This window comes from Phasianus colchicus, chromosome 15 (assembly GCF_987193195.1).
Source record: "Phasianus colchicus chromosome 15, bPhaCol1.hap1.1, whole genome shotgun sequence".
Lineage (NCBI taxonomy): Eukaryota > Metazoa > Chordata > Aves > Galliformes > Phasianidae > Phasianus > Phasianus colchicus.
In genome coordinates, this window is record NC_143450.1 from 10,661,710 (window position 1) to 10,679,134 (window position 17,425).

General features: G+C 59.8%; 3 protein-coding genes across 6 annotated transcripts; all 3 read right to left on the reverse strand.

The window, feature by feature from the left end:
- Positions 1–70: 70 nt before the first annotated feature.
- Positions 71–2,667, reverse strand: DOK3 (docking protein 3). Of its 2 annotated transcripts, none has more exons than XM_031598142.2 (5): positions 2,526–2,667; positions 1,249–1,539; positions 1,079–1,166; positions 819–991; positions 71–745 (listed from the first exon to the last, which is right to left on the reverse strand). In XM_031598142.2, the coding sequence occupies exons 1-5, from the start codon at positions 2,580–2,582 to the stop codon at positions 74–76; spliced, it is 1,281 nt and encodes a 426-aa protein (XP_031454002.2). In that variant the 5' UTR covers positions 2,583–2,667; the 3' UTR covers positions 71–73. The 2 variants fall into 2 exon arrangements, with proteins under 2 accessions (XP_031454002.2, XP_031454003.2); XM_031598143.2 differs by having other exon boundaries at positions 71–742; positions 2,526–2,664.
- Positions 2,596–8,516, reverse strand: DDX41 (DEAD-box helicase 41). The gene is made up of 17 exons (XM_031598141.2): positions 8,359–8,516; positions 8,190–8,288; positions 7,955–8,114; positions 7,807–7,881; positions 7,502–7,562; positions 6,771–6,907; positions 6,471–6,543; positions 6,151–6,304; positions 5,908–6,044; positions 5,542–5,704; positions 5,312–5,443; positions 5,104–5,175; positions 4,726–4,822; positions 4,211–4,360; positions 3,994–4,065; positions 3,619–3,729; positions 2,596–3,431 (listed from the first exon to the last, which is right to left on the reverse strand). Exons 1-17 carry the CDS (start codon positions 8,380–8,382, stop codon positions 3,295–3,297), a joined length of 1,854 nt encoding a protein of 617 aa, XP_031454001.1. The 5' UTR covers positions 8,383–8,516; the 3' UTR covers positions 2,596–3,294.
- A 108-nt stretch (positions 8,517–8,624) lies between these two features.
- Positions 8,625–17,021, reverse strand: FAM193B (family with sequence similarity 193 member B). 3 transcript variants are annotated; one of them, XM_031598145.2, is made up of 10 exons: positions 16,698–17,020; positions 14,938–15,177; positions 14,067–14,289; positions 13,528–13,737; positions 12,666–13,080; positions 11,491–11,686; positions 10,949–11,185; positions 9,376–10,390; positions 9,110–9,185; positions 8,625–8,999 (listed from the first exon to the last, which is right to left on the reverse strand). In XM_031598145.2, the coding sequence occupies exons 1-10, from the start codon at positions 16,989–16,991 to the stop codon at positions 8,903–8,905; spliced, it is 3,003 nt and encodes a 1,000-aa protein (XP_031454005.2). In that variant the 5' UTR covers positions 16,992–17,020; the 3' UTR covers positions 8,625–8,902. The 3 variants fall into 3 exon arrangements, with proteins under 3 accessions (XP_031454005.2, XP_090006803.1, XP_090006802.1); XM_090150677.1 differs by lacking the exon at positions 16,698–17,020 and adding an exon at positions 16,190–16,442; XM_090150676.1 differs by lacking the exon at positions 13,528–13,737 and having other exon boundaries at positions 16,698–17,021.
- Positions 17,022–17,425: the final 404 nt, after the last annotated feature.

The following is a 17,425-nucleotide window of genomic DNA, read 5'->3' on the forward strand; positions in this document are numbered from 1 at the left end:
GGAGGGAGTTACGGCGCCCCCTGGCGGCCGGGCGCGGTCCCGGGGTCGGGCGGAGCACGGCCTTTATTCGCGCTCACGGCCAGTCCCGCGCGCCGGGGCCGTCCCGACTCAGCAGCCGCACCAGTTTGGCCCGGAGGGTGCGCTGAGGCTTCGGCCTGGAGTGTTCCTCCTCTTCTCCTCTGCTTCCGCCCGGCCCCCAGCGCTGTCTGTGGGGCTGCGGGGCGCTGCGGGCGGGGTAGGGAACGGCGGCCTCGCTGCTGTGGCCCTCGGGGGCCTGGCGACAGCCCAGCTCCCAGCGCCCTTCCTCCTCCTCCTCCTCCTCCGCCGGAGGCCGAGGCTGGGCCGTGAAGATGTTCTCATAGAGATGCTCGGGGAGCGGCTGCCCAGGGCACGGCCCAAGGTGGGGCTGCTGGCCCCGTGCGATGGAGGCGTACAGTATAGGGCCAGCAGCCTCCGGCTCCACGGGGGGGAAGTGGAGAAGGTTGGGTGACGGATGCGAGGCCGAGCGCGAGGCCGGCTGCACCCGCCCCAGCGCTGGGCTGTGCTGGGGGTCTTCAGCCTCTGCGCCCCAGGGTTGGTTACTGAGGCCTGGGGCTGACAGCTGGGGGCTCTCCTGGCCCTGCTGCTGACAGGCGATGGCGGCGGCCACGGCCCGGCACAGCTCTGGGGCCCGCGGGGTGCTGAAGGTGAAAGTGCCCTCGCCTGAGTCGCTGCGGCGGCCGGCCTCGAAGGAGAAGATGTTCTGCTGGGACAGAGGGCAGGGTGAGGGGCTGGCACCTGCCACGGGCAGGTGGAGGCCCTGGGGAGGGTGCACCTACCTGATCTTGGCCAAATTTGCGGAGGAACGGGTAGGGCCAGGTGAGCAGGGGCTGCTGGGACTGCGCATCCTTCAGCGTCAGGCTCTGGGGCAGGGCTGCCAGCACGTAGTGCCCGTGCAGCTCGCAGCGGACGGCTGCCTCCGTCTTCAGCACCAGCACTGGGAACTCCGTCACTGTGGGAGCAGAGTGAGGTCAGTCCTGCTGCACACCCAGTAGAAAGCCCCCCCCCCCAACCCTACGGGCCCCACTGCAGCACATACGATCCTGCCACGAGGAGTAGAGGCAGTTCTCCTCCATAGGGATGGGTTGCAGCCCGGTGCTGCTACTCTGTGCTGCTTCCTTTTTGACCTGGAACAGAGGGAGGTGAATATGGCCCCCCCCAGCACCCTCATTCTCCTTGCCTGGAGCAGCAGGAAGATGCTGGGCGTACCTGAAAGGCCAGCTGGCAGAGCTGCTCGATCCACTCATCCCGCTGCTCAGCTGCCAGCACATAGTTCTTCTCCGTGGTGGTGAGGTAGAAAGCGGCAGTGGCTTTGGGGCAGTTCTCAGTGCCCATGGGGCCAACGGAGACACAGTCAGACAGGCGGATGACACGGCGGGCGCAGCGCCGCAGGGAGGTGTCAGGCACTGTGCCGTCATCCCGTGCATCAAACTTCTCCATGCGGGCCACACCAAAGGGGCTGGCAGCAAAGAGCTGTGCTCGCATCTTCCTCCAGGTCCGCTGGAATGAAGGAAGGGTATGGATACGGAGAAAAAGTGACAGCAGGGAGCTGTCTGCTACACATGGCTTGGGAATGGGTGCACAAGGGTCTCTGCCTATGAGGCTGCTCACTGTGACAGGGCACAGAAAGCTGCTCTGATTCTGGACTGCCATGCAAATGAAAGCCATTTTGAGCTGCTGTGCTGCTCCTGGCAGCTCGCATCTGCTGCACACAGCCAGGCCCTGCAGCTTGCAGCCTACTTCCTCCCAGGGGAGGCTCTGCAGCACCCGTCCCTTCCCAGCCCATCACGAGATGGAGGGGCTGCAAGCCCCCACTTACCTCAAGTGCACAGCAGAGCCTCCGCCCTGGAAAACAGATGTGGCAGAGCACCCAAAACACCCATCGGCCTCCCACATGGCAGAGCATCAGCCCCATGCACATGGGGGCTGCACGCTTCAGCTCTAGGACTTAGCTCTTGCAGAGTACCAAGGTGGGAGCTGTTCTGTTAGCAGATCATAGGTAGCCCTGCACAGTGAGCACAGAGCACTGTGCGCCGTGAGAAGGCTAGCAGGAGGCAATCTGTGAACACGCAGCTCCAGGGGCTGCCATGATGTCACCCATGATGTACCCACAGATCCAAGCACACAAAGTCATCGCTTCTCCCACAGCACTGCCCCAGGACCAGGTTCAACCCAGCAACCCACCTCCTGCCCCGTTCACACACACACAGAACTGTGCCTCAGTAACACACCTTTATTGTTTCATTGCACATCACGCAATGACCAAGCAAGGTCACAGCCCACAGGGGTGAGCACAAGCTAGCGCATGCACAAAGCACAGATGGGTCCCTCAGCAGTGGGAGAGTACCAGCACTAAACCTGGAGCCCAAAGAGGTCCCACTCTGCTCACACCCTTCCCAGATGCTGGGGGGCTCAGGCCCAGACCAAGCAGCACGCTAACAGTACAAACCCTATATCCAGCCACAAATCCACCCTCTGCCCTTTACCTTTCCAAATTTGCAGTGCTGTACATAGAGGATGCCATCCTTCACTGGTCTCTCCATGGGCCCAGCACTGCCCCTGCAGCGAACACAGGGCTCTGGGGCTCGGGCTGCTGGCAGCACAGAAATGTGACTGCTTCAGCCAAAGCAACTGCATGGGGCAGACTTCCTTCTCTCTGAGACTTCCCCTTTTTGGTGTGTGGGATGAGAGGCAAAGGCTGGGCCACAGGAGGTGTCCATCCGCCCACCCCTTGCAGCGGGGCAGAACGCAGACTGCGAGAGCACAGGCAGCTCTCAGGGGACAACCTGACATAAGCATGGTGTGCTCGGCTTAGCCCTGGCTGCACCACAGCACTGCTGGTGTTAACAGGAACAGCTGAGGATGCACAGATCAAGGTGAGAGCAAGGAGACTGTGAGGCTTTGGAGGGGCTGGATAGAAGTCCCTAGGCATGGGCAGCAGCCCACCAGTCACAAACCAGTCACCCCACCTAGAGAGTTTCCCCCACCACTTGCTGCCTACCCAGCACCTCACAGCAGTATGACACTGATGTACTGGGCTGCTGCAGCACAGCTCCACGCATTTTCATCTAGGGCAGGAGCTCAGGAAGGCTGAGCTGTTGACAGTCACAAAAAACAGGACACAGAAGTGCAGGAGAGTCTTCTGGTACAAGGTTGGTCTGGGTTTTGGAATGTGAACCCCAGGTCAAAGAGAAGCAGCCAACCTCCTCTTCTCCTGGCCTGTGCAGGGGAGCACTGAACAGCACAGTCCCCAGGCTAGAAGTCCATAGAGCTGTGGGCTAGGTAGTCCTTGCGGCCAATGTTGCTGACTTGCTTGGTCTGCATCGCCTCCAGTTTAGGACAGTCAGTGATGCGATGGCCCAGGCCACCACAAAAGGCACAGCCCCGCTCACCTGCAATGGGAAGAAGGAGATGAGGCTGAGCTGTGTGCCAGGCCAGTTGACAAAGCAGGCACCCAGCAGGCAGGGAGACAGAAGCCACCCCATGAGTCTGAAGCAATGGGAGCTGGGACTCTGTCTGCAGCCCATGTCGCTCAAAGAGTCCCACAAAAGTTCCCCATCCCAGCATAGGGTCCCTCACCTCCGATGTCCAGCATGGTCTCATCGCCACAGTGCAGCACCTGGAGCACAGGGGGCACCTTCTGCTTTGCCTCCAGGAGCAGAGCCTTCAAGTCCATGAGCACTGACTCATCTGGGGGCAGAGACGCAGATCAGATAGAGTCCTAGCAGAAGCCCAACATAAGAGTGGCAAAGAATGACGTGCAGGGCCCTGAGGCCAGCACCCAAGTGGTGACAATGCCCCATGTCAGCACCTCCTCTCTGTGAACCATAATCACTTTTCCCTGCTTGCATGGGAACACCACCCACACCCAAGCAGAAGCAGCTCTTTGTCCAGCTGCATCAAACAGCTGCAGGCCACCCCACAGGCTCCCCCCCATCCCACGCTGTTTCTCACCACAGGCTTTGTTGATGAAGGTGGTGGCAATACCAGTGTTGCCTGAGCGACCTGTACGCCCAATACGGTGAACTGCAAAGAAACAGACAGCATCAGGCTTGGACAAATGCAACATGACACTCCTGTTCCAGTGACCACCAAGATGGGTGCACAGCCCTCCTGGTCTGTAGCCACCCAGTTACTCTCCCTCAGTGCCTCTGTTGGCCCCATTCCCCACCATAGTTCTCAATCTCCTCTGGCATGTCGTAGTTGATGACGTGCTGGATGGCAGGGAAGTCCAAGCCCTTAGAAGCGACATCAGTGGCAACCAGAACATCCTTCTTTCCATCTCGGAAGGCCTCAATGGCTTTTGTTCGCTCCTCCTGATCTGTAAACATCCAACACAGAAGATGAGTAGGATCAGAGCTCCCAGTCCTACCTCTTGCAGCAACCACTACAGCCTTAAAGCTGAGCATTACAAAGCCTAAGCCTCTCCTGTGTGAAAACCTACACATCCTTTCCCCAGATTAAGCAGCAGAGGGACTCACAGGTCCTGTAGGGAGCTAGCTGTACGGTGCTTACATCTGCTATGATAACAAATAAAGCTGCACTCCCTACCAGAGGTCCTGACACTGCCCCAGTCCATCCTCACACAGTGACAAACAGCTATGTGCTTGGACCTCCCATGCTCACACACCGTGCTGGAAGGAGTGGGATCAGACAAGACCACACCTCCACAGTGCCCTCACAGACCTTTGCCTCCATGGATGGCCACAGCTTCTACACCCTTGAGTAGAAGATATTCATGGATCGCATCAACATCTGCCTTCTTCTCCGCAAAGATCAGCACCTGCCACAACACACACATGTAAGAGTTGCTTTTTTGTGTGCTGACGAAGAGCACAATCCCCAGAGAAACCCACTTCCTCTTGTTGAACAGAGACCACAACAGTTCTGTGCCCAGGACTTGTACGTACACAGAACACAGTTCCTTCCTTCACCAACCCCAGTACAGAGCAGAACCTGGCAGCATCACAGCTGCATCCTCACTGCCATCTCTACAGCTGTGCTATACAACTACAGTGCTGCCCCCAGATGTACTGCAGGAGCAGCTAGAGCACGTTTACTCACAGGTGGTGGGGTCTTTTGCAGGCACTCGAGGAGATACACCATCTTGGCCTCCTCTTTCACATACTCCACTTCCTAGGAAGAAGCACAGAGAAGGTTCAAGCAGACAGGAGAGGACCAAGCACACCTGTCCTTGTGGGGGAGGTACTATCTGCTCTCACAAACTATGTAGGCCTCCCACATGGCGTGGGGGAGCTCCCAAGTACCTCACCTGCACAACATCCAGGCTGGCAGCACCTGCTCGCCCAACATTAATAGTGATAGGCTTCACCAGGGCACTCTTAGCAAAGTTCTGGATCTTTTTAGGCATAGTTGCACTGAAAAGAAGGGTCTGCCGCTGGCCCTGCATGGGGAGCGAAGCACAGGCAAGGATTTAGTGCTCATCCAAAGGTGAGTGCAGGGACTGAGCTAAATAGTGCTCACATCTTCTCAGCCCAGTACCTTAAAGTAGGAGAAGATGGTGCGGATGTCTCCCTCAAAGCCCATATCAATCATCCTGTCAGCCTCATCCAAGGCCAAGTAGCGGCAGATGTCCAGGCTCACCATCTTTTTCTGCAGCAGGTCCATGAGGCGGCCAGGGGTTGCCACCATCATGTGCACACCACTGTGTGATGAGAGAAGGCTCAGTCAGGCACCCAGATTTCTTCCCATGCAGAAACATACACAGAAGAGCTTACAGAGCTTATGTTGATAACATCCAGCTGGCACGGCACCTTCACCCCAACACCTTCCCAAAGCCATCCAGCTAGTATGCCACCCCTCGGTCCCCTGCTTCAGCCCCACAGGACCTTCCCCACAAGGTCTTACTGTTTGATGGTCTCCATCTGCTCCTTAACAGACATTCCCCCAATGCAGAGGGCACAGCGCAGTGGGGGCAGGCTGTCCTCCTGTAACAGGCGACAGTAGTACTCAATGATGCCATGGGTCTGCCGAGCCAGCTCTCGCTGCAGAGAAAAAAAACACCTTGATTCCCCACACAGGGAGCACCTGAATCTGTCACTGAACATCAGTGAGCTTTCTCCCATGCTCCATTGTGCCCCAAGAACTCACAGAGGGACAGATGATGAGTCCATAGGGTCCCTCTCGCTTAGAGAATGGCAATCTCTTCTCTTGCTCCAGGCAGAACATGATAACTGGAAGGGTGAACACCAGAGTCTTCCCAGAGCCAGTAAAGGCAATGCCAATCATATCCCTTCCTGAGAGGCTATCAGAGAAACAGGACAATGGTGAGCAGGCGTGTCACAGGAGGGCTCAGAACTCCAGATCTGAGCATGGTGAACAGGGCTAGAGGGAAGCATGCAGTTGGTGCTGCTGGGTGGTCTGGAAGCAGCAAAACACTGCCTAACCTGGGACACAGACAAAGCACTCACATTGTGGGGATACCTTGAATCTGTATAGGCGTTGGCTGCTGGATTCCTTTTTTCTTCAAGCCCCTCAGGATAGCTGTTAGAGAATATGGGACACGCATATTCACAACCTGCTTTCCCTCTAACTCATTTTTCAGCCACAGCCCTCTGATCAGTGAGGAACTACCCTTGGGTCAGCAGCCAGCTGATACAATCCCTGTTGTGAATTTAAGCTGGGACCCTGCTAACAGAACATTAAGGATCCAACAGCTTCACTCACTGCTGGACACAAGTCTCCCCAGAAAGAGCTGCCTCCAATCCCACCTGCTGGAAACTTCATCTCCTTGAAGCTCTTGATGGGAGGTGGGATGCCTTCTCCCTCTACAAGGATGTGGTACTTCTTGCGCACGCGATCGTGCCGAGCCTCTGACATGGCCAGGATGTAACGAGGTGCTCTCCAGCTGAGAAAGCAACAGAGGAAGTTCAGAGTGCAAACTGTCCTAGGGAGAGCCAGCCAACCCAACAAAGGATGACAAGAACTCCCTGACAGGCTCTGAAATTCCACAAAGGAAAACAGGTGACCTCAAGGGGCTTCATGAGCACATGAGAAGACCCAAGCCAGTCGTACACAACAAACATCTCCCCAGAGTCCAAGTAAGGAGCCTCAATACAACAGACAACAGCAGCCTATGGATAATGGGTAAAACATGCCAACATCATTTAGACTCATATTCATTATTTCCATGATACTGTCTTGAACTTCCTGGGCTCTCCCTCTCTCGTTCTCTCTGTCTCCCTCAAGGTCTGAAGACTCAGCTCAAGCCTTTAAATTTTACATAAATGCATACATAAATCTTCCTGCATGGGAAATATCCAAAGTGACTCATCAGTCTTCCAATTTACAAAAAGTAGTAAATAGGAAGCCAAGCAAGTATAACCCCTCTGGTTAGACCACAGAGCAGCTCTCTTCCTACCAGCCTGTATGGCCTCCAGCTGTTGTCAGCTGTAAGGAAGCGATATTTTGAGAAAGACAACCCCCATGTTGCAAAACACACCTGGTTTTAATTGGATCATCATATGTAATGCCCTTTGCCATCTCCTTCACTGACATCAATGCTGCAAAAACAAAGCCAATAAGATCAGTGAGAGCTTTCAGTCTCCATGCCCACACACAGCAGGGCAAGGTGAGCCGGCAGCACCTCTGGACAGCCTGTTGGAGCCTGGGGCCTGCAACTGCACAGCCCCAGCAAAGTCAGGCAGCTAGCTGCTAACTGAGGATCCTCACTGTGATTTCCTTCTCCAGTCCCAGGCTGTACTGCTGTCCAACAGCTCTATAGGACATAGGAATGCCAGCACTCACCTCGGCCCTCTGCCACACTCTCCAGGATCTTCTCCTCCTCCTTCAGCTGCTTCTCCTTGGCTGACTCCTTCCGGGCTGGGAAAAGGTAGGAAAAAAGTGAGAGAGTGCCCACAGCTCCCAGCAGAGCCCCTCCCCACACCGGCCCTACCCTCTGCCTTCTCCTTGAGATGCTGGTGCTGGTCCAGGAGGCTGATGTTGGACTGCGGCCCCAGGGGGATGTCATCCTCATCCCCGCGCTGCTCGCTGCCGCTGTCCCGCTGCTCCTCCTCCGACACCACCTTCCGCCGCATCTGCAACAGCTTCTGCAGCTGGAGGAGAATCGCGGGGTGAGAGGCGCCGCAGCGGTACCGAGCCCAACCCCCAGAGCCCCGTTACGCCGTTACCATCTGCTGCTTGCGCTGCTTCACCGGCACGTAGGGCACGTAGTCCTCGTCGTCCTCTCCCGACATGTCGGATCCGTCGGCCGCCTCTTCGCGCTGCCTCTGTGAGGAGACGTGGGGTGAGCGGAGCGGGCGCGGAGCCGGGGGTCGCCGTTAGCGGCCTGGGCTTCACCTTCCGCTCCGCGCCCGGCTCCATGGCGTCGCCACCAGCCAGTAGCCTCGCTGCCCCGGATGTAAAACGGGCGCGCCGGAAGTGACGTAAACGAGTGTACTGTCGTCTAGCAACGAGGCATCGCCTCCTCCGGCGCGGGAGAAGCGGCCCTACGGATCCCCTCAGAGACCAAACTTCCGCGGAATGCGTACAGCACAGCACAGCACAGCACGCCCCGCCCGCGGGACGCGAAACAAAGCAGCAGAGGCTGGGGTTAAATAAAATAAAAAATTAAAAAGTTCTTTATTGGGTCCAGCACAGGCCTTCCCCCGCGGCGCAGGGAGCCGGGCGGAGAGGGCGAGGGGACGGTTGGGGCGGGGTGACCCCGCGGTGGGGAGGAGGAGGCGGGGGGAGCCCCGGGGGCCCCGCGGGGCAGGAGAGCACCGGGGTCCCCGTAACGGGGGACCCCATAGAGGAGAGCCGGGGGCCCCCGGGAGGGAGTGACGGGGCACAGTGAGGAGAGCGGAGCGGCCGAGGGTGGGGGATGGGGGGGCGGCCCCGCACCTCACTGCGCTGCGCTGGAAGTGGTTTTCTTCAGGGTGAAGTTGGTCCAGTTCACGGCCACCTTCTGCCGCGTCTGCTTGGCAGAGTCCAGACAGAACCTGGCCGGGAGAGAACGGAGCCCCAGTGAGCAACAGAACCCCCAGAACCTCAGCCCCCAACCCCAGGCAGGGTGACCTCACATACATCCTGCCAGGAGATGCTGCCTCACCTCTTGAAATACTCCACTTCCCGGTCAGTTTCATCCATCTCTACACTATCTAAGTCCTTGGGCAGGAACACGTCATCTGGCAAGCAGAGCACAAGGTCACCACAACGCAGCAACACACCTAAAACCCAGCTGCTCCCAGCAGGACAGTGCCAGGGATGGGACCCTCAAACACACCAGGGCAGGACAGGAAGGCAGCAGGCAGGGCAAGGGCTGGGGAAGGGGCCACAGCAGCAAGAGCACGGCAGGGCAAAGCTGCAGGCACTCACCGATAGAGGTATTGGATTTCTCCACCTTGTTGCGGTTCTTCCTGCTCTTGCCCTTGGGCTGGGGGGATCCCCCCAGGGCAGCAAGGGGAGGCAGCTGCCGGTCCCCAGTGGCTGGGGTGGGCAGCTGCACCAGATCTGGCAGCTCAGCTTTGCCCTCTCCCCTCCGGCCTTTCCAATCGCTGCTTCTCTCCTTCTCTGCTCTGGCAGTGCCGCAGCCCCAGGGTTGCCCCTTGCCACTCTCCACCTCAGTGCAGCCACCCGCCCGCTGTGGCTCTGCAGTGCTGGGCTTTGAAGGGTGCTTGGTTCCCAGCACCTGCCCCTTCACACCAGAGTTTTCCAGCCTGGCCTGGCCACTGAGCACCACAGCACCATCCCCTTTCTTCACCTGCCCGCTCTGCCGCTTGTTCTTTCGCTGTCGGCTCCCTGCCAACACCTGCTCTGCTGGCTCTGGCCCCTTGGGCTGCAGTCCCTCCTTGGGCTCTAGGCTCTGCCCACCACAGTCCACAGCAGAGTCTGCAGCCTTGGACTGAACCCAGATCATGCGGGACAGGCTGGGCACGGCACTGAGGCGCTTCACCACACCATTCTCGGTGGCCGTTGGGGCCAGTGGCAACTCCCCTGGCCCATCACCCCATCGAGGGCCCAGCTCACTCCGCAGCAGTGTGTGGCTCTTGGTGGGGCCCAGGCTGAGCGGGGCGAGAGCCAGGTCTATGTCCTGCAGGTCGGAGGAGCCATTCAGGTGGGAGATCAGGTTCTTCTGCTCCAAGACAGCTGCCTTCTTGGGGAAGTCATTGACATCTAGGTTGAGGTCATAGACACTGAAACTGGCCCGGATGGAGTCCTTGATGGTGTTCTTGATCTCCTGCAGACGGCTGCTGAGGAAGCTGTTTACACGCTCCAGCTCCAGCTCTGGCCACTCCAGCAGCTTCTCCTCGGCTGGCTCCCTGCTCTGGCTGTTTGCAGGGGCACGCTCTGCACGTTTTTGGGCCTCTGCCTCCAGCTGGGCTTTCTCCTCCTGCAACACAGATGAAGATCAGATGGGCCAGGCAGATGTATGCAAGCCACGCACCAGCCAAGTCATGCAGCAAACCAAGGGCCAGTGTTCAGCACGGCTTTCCCAAGCCTTCCACTATTCCCAAACTGCCTGAACTGTCACATGTCCCCTGCAGGCACCACAAAGGCAACCGTACTACACAGAGGACACCACTCTGGGCACGAGGCACCAGTGAACAGCATAAGCTTTCACAGCACAGTTTTCCACTACGGAGACACATTGCTTATCAGAGCTACAACACACAACAGAGCAGCTTAGCCTCCCCCCCAGATGCTTTGGGCAGAGGTGCAGGGAAGTCCCCAAAGAACTAGACACTGATTCTACCTCAGGAGAATGGCAGCAAAAGGCACAGAGCTAAAGAAACCAAATGGAACGAAGTGAGAGAATGCAAAGCCCCATCAGGAGCAGTCTTGCTCTGACCTTCTAAAAGGTGTAGGACAGGCTTCCCTCTTGCCCACTTCTTCCACCTTGCTTAGCCAGTCAGGACACAGAGCAGCACTTCCCTCTGCCCAGCCTCACCTTCTTCTTCTGCTTGTGCCGTGCCCGCTTGGCTGCCTTGGCACTGTTCAAGGGCTTGGGCTCTGTGCTGTTGATATAGTCCAGCAGTTCATCCACATTGCGGTGGTCCACAGCAGGCTCTCCTGAGCTGCTGTTGTGCCCTAGTTTTTGTGGCAACTCCTCTTTCCTTTTGGTGAGGCGCGAGCGCAGCTTCTCCCGAATCTCAGCGTAGTTGCGGCTTGTGGGAGCGGCTGGTGGCTGTGGGAGGTGAGAGCTGTCAAGCTTGGCAGGTACCAGAACCAGTGTGACACGCAGGCAGCCCCAGCTTCCACACTAGTCACTCATCGTTCTCCCCAACCACTCCTGTCCCCAGCACAACCTTTACTGAACTCCTTTCCAACATACCTACAAAGATGATTAGAGGCTTGAAGCATCTTCCTGATATGACAGGGTACACATACTGGCAGAGAAAAGCTGTGGCCAGACCTTCCCACCTCCATGCTCTCCACACACCAACTTCACACCACAGAGCAGAACACAAAGACCAGAGTGGTCTCACTCACCGCATTGTGGCCGAAGAACTCACAGTAGCAGCAGTCACAAAACTTCCCATCTTTCTGATTGGTAGAAGAGGAGGTGCAGGAACTGCGCTCTGAGCTGCTGTCCTCATCCTCCCCAAGACCCTCATCTGCCTCACACGGCTGCGGTGGATGGCAGCTGGTACCATTCGGGAACTTGTGTCCTTTGCAAGACGGGTCCCTGAGGAGAATGGTGAGAAGTAAGTGCAAGCAAAGGAGCTTCAAATCATCCCACTAGGTGTATAAGAACACCCTTCCCGAGTCACCCTGTGCCAGAGCAAAAGGATTTGTAGGGCAGACAAACCCCAGCCCCCTGCACCCTCCTTCTGCAAGGAAAATGCTGTAGGAGCCCGTGACAAAAGGTATTCCTAACTCTTCACCCCCCAGCACTTCTAGCAGGCAGAAGGCTGGCCCACCAGAGTTCCAGAAAGCAATGTCCCCTGCAAGGCCACGAGCTCATCCCAGGGCAGGGAGCGGTACTCACTGGGGGTGGCAGGTAGCACAGGTGAGAAACACTGGAACTGCATGCAGCTGCCAGACATCCCCACGTGCAGGCAGGCCCGACTCCCACAGGCACAGACCACCCAGTTCAGGGACAGGGCAGCCAGGGCACGGCCCACAGCACCATTCCTCTAGCTCCAGCTCGAGACTTGTCTGGCCCTCCGCAGAGGGAGCTAATCAGCAGAGAGGAACCAACACCCTCGACTCAGCATGCTCTCTTCCAAGGCACAAGTAGCCCAAAGAGGGCCAGGGGAGCAGGCGAGCAGAACCACCAGTCCACAGGCTTCATCTTCTTGAAAACCTTTGCCCAGTGCCTCAGCTGCCCGATGGGTCTCACTGACATAGATCCTGTTGGCCAACAGCAGGTTGACCAGGCGGTTTCTTTGGGTCTTTTAGATGGAGGAGCAGTAAGCAAGCAAGCAGTCTCTTCTGCACCACAGTACTAAAGGATAACCGCACAGAGAAGACATGTAGGGAGAAAAAGAGCTTAACCCTTAAAGACCAGGGGTCTACAGCAGCAGAACTGCCCCACAAACACAGGCTCTTTGCACCACCATTCCAGAGTGGCCAATCCCTCCACAGGGGAAATTGCATCCTTGGGCAGGGGTGGTATCACTCAGTGAGGAGAGGTTGGAAACATGCAGGGCTCATCCACTCACCTGTTTGTGCCGGGCAGTTGGTGGGAGGCAGGTGGAGGGATGAGCGAAGTACTGCAGTGCCCATTGCAGGGATGAGTGCAGCCCGAAAGCGGAGGTGGCATCTTCAGCAGCGGCACATTGGCAGGGGGCAGGTGAGGGCTCTTACACGACCCTGGGCTGTGCGAGACCGTGCCAGTGGAAGGGGACTCGGATGCTGGCTTCGGGGCTGCTGCCTGTACGCTGGGTGCAGGGAAGAGTGCAGCCTGTGGGGTGGTGCCCAGCGGGACGTGTGGAGGGGAGCCGAAGGGTCCTGGGTGGGCAGGCATCTGCTTGGAGGGAACCAGCGCTGGTGGCTGGGAGGGGAGCCCAGTGGGACTGTTGGGAGGAGCAGTGAGGTCCGAGTGCTGATGATGCTCTGAGGAGTGGAAGGCTTCACCTGCAGACAGGCAGAAGCAAAGACAGTCAAGCGACATGGCCACACTCAGAGATATCCTACAGCCCAAATGCACATGGGTCCCTGAGCTCAAGCTTAGGGCAGCCTAGAGAAAACTCCCAGATCTCCAATAGTAAGAGGTACTTCCACCAAGAGGTACCGTAGCACCAAACTTCAGTTGGAAGGCGATGCATGGGGATTGGGTTGCTCTGGAGGGAGCAGAACAGAAAGCACATCTGCATGGGTTTCTTCTACAGTGACAAACCCTGTCCTCCCCACCCAGGTACTCAAGTTAAAAGCCAAAAGTCATCCCTGCTTGCAATGGGCCTCAGTAGCTTCATCTGCCCCACAGGTGCCCTGACAAAAAGGGTAAAACAAGGGGAAAGACACAGGGGCAGAGAAGGCAGTGCGCTGGGAGGATGAGGCCAGACCTACCCCTGGTACACGCACCTGGTGGGGTGGCCCTCCGGCACATGCTTTTGAACTGCTTCGGCAGCGTCTTGCAGAAGTCAAGTGAGGTAGGCAGAGGCGAGCCTGGGGCAGCACTGCCAGTGGCGGGGGAGGTTGTATGGCCATAGGGACAGGCCTTGAGCCCTGCCACCATGGCAGGAGCCTGGCTGATGCACTCTGGAGAGAGAGCCAGGCTGGAGTGCTTTTCACCTGCAAGGAAAGCAAAGCTAGGGCCTGGCTACTGCTGAGTGTCTCATGGCCATTTCTGGTGGGAAAAGCACTGCAGCCTTCAGCACAGCACTTCTGCCTGCAGCCACCCCACTCCACCCTGCCTGCAGTGTGGCATACTGACACTGCTGGAGCAACACTCCCAGCAAAGCAAGAAAATGCTTCAACGTCCCAGTACCCTCTGCCTTTGCTGCAGTAGAAGCCCTCTGCTGCCTCCCCCTGCCCACCAGTCAAGTTGCTTGTAAGGATACAGCCTAAGCCAGAGACCAGTGAGAAAGCTCTGATCAACCCCACGACTGGCTTCAACTCACCTAGCGCAGCAGGGGGGGCCCCGAGGGGACTGCCCTGTGTGGCCCCGTTGGTATGCTGCGAGTTCCAGAGGCCTGAGAGCTTGTGAGCAGACAAGAAAGAGCTGGGGTCCCAGTCCCCTGAGTTCCCGTGGCACGAGGAGGAAGAGGAGGAGGTGGAAGAGGAAGAGGAGTGGGAACCACCCCCACAAGACTGCGACTTGCAGGATGTATGGGATAACGAGACCTGGCAGGGAAAACACAGAGTGAAGTAGGAGCAGGATTGGGTGTGAGGCAGGAGACCTTTGCCCCAGGATGTTGGGGCCAAGACCCTCTCCACTGACCCCAAGCCCCTGCTCTATCCAGCAGATGGGCAGCCTGGTTCCCAGAGCCCAAGCCATCAGCCAGGTGGATGTCAAAGTCAAAGGCCACGTGCTGCTCCAGCTGTGTTCAGCGTGGGGCAGGGTTAAACAAAGCTACACAGGAAGTCACTGCTTTGCCCTCAAGCTCTGCACAGGGGCAAGATCAGCCCTGCAACACGCTGCGCCTTTCACCTTGGCAACTGCAGCTCTGGCAAGACACAGCGTGGCAGCACAGAGCCAGGCAGCGAGCAGCTTGCCACAGGGCCAGTGCAGGAGGAGCACAAAGCACAGTGCGGCAGGGCTGGCAAAGCAGCAGTGCTGCCAGCTCTGCCAGGTAGGCAGCTCCAACACCGCAAAGGCTTCCAGACAAGCCTCTGCATCACCCCCTATTCCTTCTGAGCAACACCCGAGGAGCTAAGGTTGGAGCGAGCAAGGGGCCCACAGACCCAGCTCACACCACAGGACAATCAGCACTGCAAGGCCACACTCCTGGGAGCCCCAGCCCTTCCAACCACTGCTCCCCAGCCGCGTACCGCCAGGGCCTGCTCCTGCACTGCCCGCCGCTCTTCCTCCTCCACACTCTTCCGGCAGCTCTGGCAGATCCACAGCGGCATTTCTCCCAAGAGGTTCTGCACGAGCGTTGGCACGAAGTCTGGTGGCAGCCTCTCACCCGGAGAAACCAGCCCATTGTGGGAAGGGCCTCCCCAGTCCTTGCGCTCACGGTGGCAAAGCAGGCAGCACGTCTGCACGGACTGGTTGGCGGTGGGCAGCACCTGCAGTGGGACACACAGGCCACAAGTCACCCGAAGGACCTGCTGCAGGGCATCAGGTCAGCGCAGGTGCATGAAAGACTTCAGGATGCTCACTACAAACCAGAACATTTTTTGCAGGCTGTATGTGGGTCTGCGCCTTCTCCCAGCGCGGCCTTGGGCTGCCCAGCTGCTGTCAGCCCATGATGTGCCAGCTGTAGGTATTTCAGACCCCTGGGAGAACCATGCTATGCTAAACCACCAGCCAGCACCACAACAGCCTGTGAGGCCCCCAGCAACTCCCACTGCACCTGCAGTACAGCAGCACCAAAAGGACTCCTAGAGCAAAGCGCAACCCACAGATGTCACCAGGCAGGGTTGGCATGGGGGCCCTCAGCCACAATGCTCCCTGCTCATTCATCACAAAACCCCACGCCAGCGCTCACACATCCCAGGCCGCCCGCCTCTTTGTTCTGTGCAGCCGGCGGCAGAGATGCACCAGGGTGGTGTGCAGCCCCCGCTGCTCTCCCTGCACAGAGCGGCAGGGCAGGGCTCACAACCCAGTGCCACAGCATGCACCGGGCCCCAACCCTCGGCTCACCAGAGGCCCCGCAGCCAGGACAAGCCCAGCACGACATAAGAGCCCCCATTGTCTGCCACTGTGGTGGGCTCCGCAACAATGACCGCACATTTAATCGCTGCCATGAAACAGATGGTGTCTCCTAGGCTCAAGGTGAAGCAAAGGTCAGAGGCCAAGGAGAGCACGGGAGGCACACAGCTCCCCTGCCCAGCGGGGCAGCCACGGCCTGGAGGGCTCTGGGGCCATCCTGTGTTTCAGCAAGAGCGGGCGCAGCTGCTGCTCCGTGCGACGGGATGGCATTTCCCAGCACACCCAGTGCATGCAGGCAGAGCAGGGGGCTGTGCCCCGACGGTGGGGAGGGGGGTTGCGCCCCAGGCCGCTCCGCAGCCGGGCACCGCGGGGACGGATGGGGGCCCGGCAGCAGCCCGCAGCCCGCCCAGCCGCCGCTCCGCTCACCTGCGGCGGTGCCGGACCTCCCGCCAAGCTCTGGGAGCGCATCCTCGCAGCGCTCCGTAGCGCCCAGGGGAGAGATCGCATCCCCCGGCGCAGGGCTCCGTCCTGCCGAGGGCACGCGGGGCTCCTCGCGAGCGGAGCGGCGGGGACGCAGCGAGGGGCTGGCGGAGCCGCCCCATCTCCCGCGGCTCAAGGCGAGCGGCGGCGGCAGACGGGCTCCCAGACCCCGCCGCGGCAATTCCCTCGTCGCCGCGGGACGAGGGCCGCGCCCCCCGCTCGCACACGTCGGTGGGAGCCCCGGCACGGAGCCCCCGGCACGGCAGCGCGGAGCCCCGCGGCCCGCTCCCATCCCCGCGCCCCACGCGGACGGGGCCCCGCCCGCCCGTCGCGCCCCGAGAGCGAGCCCGGGGCCGGCGCGGCGCCGGACGGCCCGACGCGAGCCCTGCCCGGGCCCCGCGCCCACCGGCCGCCCCTCGGAGCCGCCCCGCAGCGCCGCGCGGCCGCCCGGTACCTGAGGGGCGGCTCTGCCCGGCTCCGCGCTGCCGCCCGCCGCTACCGCCGCCTCGGGCGGGGCGGGCGGCTCCGGCGGCGGGGGAGGCGGCGGCGGAGGGGCGGGAGGAGGACCGGCGGCCCCTCCGGGACGTTCTCGGCGGTTCGCGGCGCCTCCGGCCGCCGCCACCTTGTTCCGCCTGCGAGTCATGGCGAGCGCGGCCCGCCGCAGACAGGACAACAGCCAATATGGCGGCGCGGCCCGTCCGGCCCCTGCCTGGGGGGCGGCCCGGCGAGGCGAAGCCGCCGCCGCCATCTTCCGAGCGGGCAGCGCCGCGCGTTGTGGCGCCCCCTGGCGGCCGGAGGTGGCGTGTCGGCCGCGCGCAGAGGCTCCCCCGGGTCCCGGCGCCGCGCCCACGCGCGGGGAGCTCCGGGGTCGGCAGCGCGGCGCGATCCGCAGCGCCGGGCACGCGGCTTTGCACCCGCAGGCCGCTGGTCCGCCGGTCCATCTCGGCCGTGCGGCTTTTCCTCGTGGTGCGTGACACGAGTGGGTTCGCAGCCCCTCCGCGCCCCGCTCCCGGGATGAGGGCGCTACCCCCATCCCTTGGCAGCGTTCCGACCGCGCAGCCCTGCTCTCAGCACGGGGGAGGTCGCAGAACCCCGTGCAGCTGAGCCCCGAGTGGGGCTTCCCCAACCCGCGTCCCGCTGCCCCCACCGCTGTGGCACACCGCGGTCACAAACTCCCGGCTC